The following is a 6,460-nucleotide window of genomic DNA, read 5'->3' on the forward strand; positions in this document are numbered from 1 at the left end:
TACCAAGACCCTCAAACTCCTCGCTGCAGAGAAGGAGATACCTGCAAACGTTATCGGCACAAAGACTGGATAAAAGTATGCAGCTGTGCAGATAAGAGTCAGATTATTTGGAAACTTCAAACCCTAAAAAGGTGAACTTGACYGTATTTTGATCTGTGCTGAGTTTTTTTTTTRCTCTTCCTCTCTCTGGCTCTAGAATMTCAAACTATTTGTATGTAATTACTTACAAGCAGCTGTTTCTGTTAATTATTAATTAGTCAACACCTCACACACTCCTTKACCCCCTGGTATACTGTACCTCGGTATTTTCTAAAGGTTATACCACAGTATGAAAATAATCAATACCACTCAGCCCTTGTATGAATCCACACAATCACAGTCTTAGAAGCTCCAAAGTTCAAAGCATTTCRTTGAATCGAAGGCAGGACGATCAGAAAGCCAGCAGAGTCGGTTTGGAAACAAAGATAGTTAAAATCCAGATCGCAGAGCACAGGCGCTAAATGCTAAATTTTTGTTTGCGGAAAGAAAAAACATTTGGGTTTAACTGCGGATTAACAAAAGTAGCTCTAAGAAAGCTTAAATATTAATATATCTAAAAAGATTTCCTAATAACCTGTCTGCTGACCTGACCCAGCTGCAGCACACCCCCTCACACCAAACTCAGCACTAATAAAAAATTAATCTCAAGGATCTAAACTCACTAATTACTCTTATTTGCCTTCTTTCATGTAGTTTTCTATTCCCATGAGAACTCTGTTATCTCCCTGTTGGACCTCTTCCTGCAAGGTTGTATCAAGGCCCCACACAGTTCATCTTCTCAAGGCTTTCTCTTATTTCTGCTGGGTATTTTTAGCCATACAAGTTTTATTGTTTGTTGTTTTTTTTAAGGGAAAAAGCAATTTGTATTCTACTCTTCTGCTGAAACCCAACCACAGAGCCAAAACAGCGCAGGAACATGGGTTTGTGTTCAGTGCTCAGTTGGTTGATGTGATGGGCTGTGAAGTGTTGGACTCTGGTTGAACTGGTCGTACACATGTTGGTTCTTGGGTTGTTTTGACSTTCAGTTATTGTTAGCTCTAAGAAAGAAACTACAGGTGAATATTTCAGCTTTAACTGGCTTGTCTAAGTTTAGCTAAATATGATGCTAAATCAAGGTTTTACAGTCGTCACTGAAACATTTCTGAGTTGAGAGTTGGGTGTAACTGGAACAAAATTAGTTTTTTTTTTTTTCGTGACTAAAATCCCTTTAGAAGAGTTGCTCGGTGTAACTGGAGTGAAACTTGTGTAGCGAGTCTTAGACTCCTGTCYAACAGCTCGTCCATCAAAGATCTATCTGCAACAGGTAAGATATTTGTTCGTAAGGCTTCCACAGGACAGCAGTTCAGAACATCTGAACTACTTCTTTAAAGTTCTTGTTGCCTTTTTTTTATCAGACCATATGATGGAAGCACTTTGAAATAAAAAGCCTTTGAAATATCCAAGTTACCAAAACACAAAGTATTTTCTCTTTGGTCCTTTTCTTTCTCATCTTGGCCAAAAATACCTCCAAAAAAGAAACACATTCTCCCCCTTGGGTTTTTTTTTTTAATCTTCCATTTTCAAAAACATGGTTTTCCCAGACATTCTTTCCAAGTTGTGACGCATGGAGTGTGTGTCTCATAGCTACAAACTCTGAGAGTTAAAAATAGTCAGTGGTGAGGGTTGGCTAAGGTCTCTRCCATTTCAACGRTGAACACACACACACAGACACACACARACCTCCTTGTCTCCAACWCTTTTGGTCACAAAGTCAGACAGGCAGGCCGCCCTGCTCGCCCCTCTCATTTTCTGACTGTTTTATTATCACTGCAGACGAGCCCACATGTTTTTACACCATGCTATCATATCGTCTGCCCTGCGCCTACTGATGACATCATCATGTTGGTTTTTGTCTGTGTGGGAAATTACAGTCAGCTGCAAGCAAAGGGGGGAAATCCAGATCAATCAGAGGAGTGTGAAGAGGAGAAAGGAAAGAAAGGAAACTTTTTGTTTTAATTCTGCCGAAAAGCTTGTTTGTGTCTGTTAATGCTAAAGGCACTGTCTTTCTAAGGGGCACAACAAATGGGGAATGAAAAAAATATTTTTTAGCTTTTTATCAGAGCATAGTTGAGTTAGTCTGTAGAATAATCACTGGTTACTCAGGTTTATGAAGCTACTTTGTTACTACATGAGGTGTATATTGTTAATTATATTAAACTATATCAATTGGACWATCTGGTTTCTAAAGATAAAAATAATATCAAAGGCAAAACAATTTTATTTAGTATGTGAATGTATTATTGGCAGTGAGATAAAACAAACTGAACTAGGGGGCACTGCCTGAAAACTTGCCCAGGGAGCCACCTTGGCTAGAGCCAGCCCTGCTCTGACCGCTAGTTGGAAGCAGTCAGTCTGAATCATGAAACATATAAAACAGAGTTTTTTTTTTATTTGAATTTCTAGAGGGAAAAAAGGCGATATATCACCTTGCTTCCAATAACTCAATATATCGCATCATGACCCCTATGTCATTATATGAGCCATATAATCTAATTCTTACCAATACACAACCCTAATCTACAACTGAACACAGTTTGGACATCACAGTCAACAGATCTTATGAAATGTCACAATAAACCTTTTGGGGATGTTGAGCTAAAATGCTGTGGTAGTAGCTGAGAGTCYTTCCTGCACATTYTGCAGCGTCTTTGCTTCAAACTTTAGCGTTAATTGTTGGAATCTCTCGTCTCCTGCCTGTCCTCATCACTTCCTGAGTGTGGTGTATCGCTGTGGGAAAAGTTAAAAAGGGGTCAAAGTACTGACCAAAACACACAACATTTTTATTTTTATTTAGCTTTTCCTCCCTCCCTCTCCGTTGATCGCTCCTCCCATCTCTGGAGGCGTGTCCGTCAAACATCTGGAGAAGCAGCGCTGCTCTGGGAGCTCAGTCAGCCCTCCCTCCTCTCTGTCCCTGCCTCCCTCTGCCTCCCTCCTGCTCTGTATCTGTGTTCGCCGTTGTGGACGTCAGACGAGGAGATGCTGCGAGTCGACTGTGTAACGAACTCACAGAAGCAGGATCCCACCTGGATTTACCCACAGACTCGCCGCGGAGGTCGTGACAGCATCCTGCTTCCCTCTTTTTCCTCATCCTTTTGTTTTCTGAATTAAACATCCGCCCGTGTGAGACTTTCCAGCACCAGCGGGGTCCAGGGACCAGTAAGAAGGCAGCAGGAGGACCCTCGTTGAGCGGAGGAGCACCTCCTCCACCTTGCGTCTCGGTGGAAGAGTGGGACCCAGCMGCTTTGGGGATGACGGAGATCCTGGTGTCGGATGTAAACTTGAACTCAGTGTGCGAGCGTCTGGAGCAGCACTGCTGCGTGGATCCAAACCAGCACTATGAGTCCAGCTCGCCGCAGACCCCCCTGCTCAAGAGGCARACCAACACAGGGGCCAAGCTATGGGGTCGGGTCCGCAGCAAGCTGCTCAGACAAAAGGTCTGACTTATTCACACACACACACATCATAAAACACACATAAGCTTCTGTTCTCCTGCTTCCATCTGTTCTTTTCTCTCTGTCTTCTTTTCATGGCATTTTAGACTAMTCTTTATCTGAAGACTAAACCGTGCCCTGCTGTCAGTGACAAACAACTCAAGATGTTTGATTTGAGTCGAACTGAATCTCTACAGTTTCAGCTTTAAAAAGCCCTGCGTTTTCTGCAGWTCTGACTTTAGGGAGTATTCCTCCGTCACATTGTGGTGTGATGAAGGAATAATTACACTTGTTATTGTTTTCAGATGCAGCACCGATACCCACACAGCTCCTTATTTCCCTGGATACTGGATTATACAGAACTATAATGAAGAATCTCTGAGACGTCAGGAATTATTCTGATCTGAAATAACAACTTCCTGCTCCAATAATCTCATCTCCGTCTRGTTCTGTACCCACCAGCGTTTTCTTTTTTCCTCTTAAAGCTCATCTTGATGCATCTTAAACTGAAGAAGATCTTATATCGTAGGTTTTCACTGTCAGCACAGCGCCCCCTGCTGGTCTTTTTAATACYTTACCCTCTGGTGAAACTGAGATAGCCTTCTTTTTCTTTTAGGCAGACTTATTTAAAACATTCTGTGAAACATGTCTGACATATTTATTTTTTTATATTTTTGTTGCTTTATGATGTTATGTAACCAGATGGATAAATTATTGCAACACAGATAAAAAATTAAATGTTCTTAAATTGTTTTGCTTTCAGATCAGATTAGATTAAAAAAAAAGTCACCCTTTTTTGTGTTTAATGAAGAAATGGAGTTTGACGTCCTTTGAGGATCATATTGCTGWTAGACTGAATCACCTGTGTGTGCAGGTATCTGTAATCCAAGTGTTGGATCTGAATTGTGACTCGCTGCCTGATGCAGCAGAGAAGCTGCTTCTGATTCGATGTGAAGCTCTTCACGAGCACCTAAAGCTTCGACTGTAGGCATTTAACGTCAGATATTTTTCTGTTTGAACGTGTTCAGCAGCTTCATTGTGAGAACCTCATCAGCATTTTCAGTGCATAACGAAGCTCAGACTTTGAGTGCGCTTGACCTTCCTGATGTTTCCAATATTCAATAAAAGCCTGAGATCTGTCCTGCTTCAAGCGAASGGTTAAAGGAGACATGTCGTGTTTTTAAATCCTTCTTTTTCACATTTAAATCATTCAGTTGGGGTCTGTGTAAAGTTTATTCCTCCTTATTTTAACTCCACAAATTCCCTCTTTCATCGCTTTTCTAAAGTGTGTCTCAGATCAACTCGTTTTGAGGCTGTCTCTTTAAATCCAAACAAGGCACTTCACCCCGCCCCCCTCCAGCTTTCCAGAGCGGTCCATTCTAGTTTGATAGAGGGGTTRATGACTGTATAGCTGTGCAGATGTAATAGTTCAGAAAACGTTGTAGAAAACTGTCCTGGTTAAAAAAGTGGATTTGTCCCCTTTAAGCTATAAACCTGTTTATTTTTCTAAACTGACCTATAGATTCAGTATTAAATCTTGATATTTATTTTTCTTTTTATGTGATGAGTAATTTATTGAGATGGCGCCTGCTTACTAAAGCAGACTGTAGGGCGTGCTCGTCTTTCCGTGCGCGTGTGGCGRACATCATGTTATTTTCAGGGGAGTTTAGAGGAATCTGCATGTTAAAGGCTGTGTGAGGGCACGAGAGAACACGGAGGAAATGTTCTTCCTCCTCCGGCTGACAGCTGCACCTAATTAAGACACAGTGAGATGAGACGGGAGGCTGGCCGGGGACACTAATTGGACTGGAACCAGARGTGATATATCTCAGACGTCCCGGCAAAAGAGCAAATGAAGATTAAGCTGTTACCTAGTTGGAGCMGGGTTTTGTGTTGGTGTGTGTGGTGACCCGTTTCCCAGGAACCGTTAGCTTATCACAGGAAACGATGAAGCCAGAGGAGAATCGCATCACATTATCGCTCACCTCTCATCCAGTCTGCATTTTAGGAATTATACCACTCCCTTTTGTGTGTCGATTAGAGATGAGATATTAGGAGTTKGTCCTTACCTACCGAAAATGCCAGCTAGTCCTTTAATGGCCTTTTTATGTAGGCCACATAAATCTCTCTCTGTCCCCGCTGGTGAGCGTGGCCCTTTATTGGCCCTAATCTACCGCCCACGTGTGTTCAGGTTTGTGATTGGTTAACGAGCTGCAGGGAGGTCAGGGAATAATTCTCAGGTTGATCCTCGTAATGACCCCTTTGCTTCGAGCTGTGTGCCCCAAACTGTTCAGGGTGTGTGGAGACGACACTGAGCTTCTAAATAAGAGATGAGTGTTCGTTTGGTCACAGGGTTGTGCTCTCATCCAGAGAAACTTGCTCATCTACAGTGAAGATGCAAGCATTTTTTTATTTTTCTTTCACAAATCTCAGGTCAGAGCTCTGCGACAGAAAAGAAGGTTGTAGTGCTGTAAAGAAAAGCTCCACCTATGTCCTGACCCTCACCTGTGGTCATGAGAGTCAGATCCCAGACTCAAGCAGCTGTAGGAGATGAGACGAGGAGCTCCATTATCTGAGGGGAGCTCAGAGTCGAGCTGCTGCTCCTCTGAATCAGAGGGGGTCAGWTGAGGTGGTTTGGGCATCTGATCAGGATGTGGACCCAGACCTGGCTGATATAGTTATATATAAATMAATCCTTTTCTGCCCTGACATCAACTTGAGATCCACAGTCAAGCTGGAGAAAGAGAAGGATGGGTTTCTGTTCAGGAACTGTCATCTCAGTGACCCAATGATGGATGCATGGATGGATGGATGGATGCATGGATGGTTGGAGTCTTTTTAGAGGGCAGTAAACCATTTGGTTTATAGTGCATTAAGACTAGCCATTAGCCTGTCAGAATTTAGCTCTAATGCTAATTAAAAGATCTATCTACAACAGGTAAGATAATCAT

The 6,460-nt window shown here is 42.3% G+C and overlaps 1 protein-coding gene across 5 annotated transcripts in view; it reads left to right on the forward strand.

Moving 5' to 3' along the window:
* Positions 1-6,460, forward strand: part of abr (ABR activator of RhoGEF and GTPase) — a 131,531-nt gene that overhangs the window by 115,949 nt on the left and 9,122 nt on the right. The window contains exon 1 of one of the 5 annotated variants that reach the window (XM_014016463.1): positions 2,967-3,512. The exons of the other annotated variants lie outside the window; for them this stretch is intronic. Within the exon in view, the coding sequence (XP_013871917.1) occupies positions 3,327-3,512 (186 nt within the window). The 5' untranslated portion in view covers positions 2,967-3,326. Of the gene's footprint in view, positions 1-2,966; positions 3,513-6,460 lie in introns of those variants that run through there. 5 annotated transcript variants of the gene reach the window in all.

Source organism: Austrofundulus limnaeus, unplaced genomic scaffold, assembly GCF_001266775.1.
Source record: "Austrofundulus limnaeus strain Quisiro unplaced genomic scaffold, Austrofundulus_limnaeus-1.0 Scaffold145, whole genome shotgun sequence".
NCBI lineage: Eukaryota > Metazoa > Chordata > Actinopteri > Cyprinodontiformes > Rivulidae > Austrofundulus > Austrofundulus limnaeus.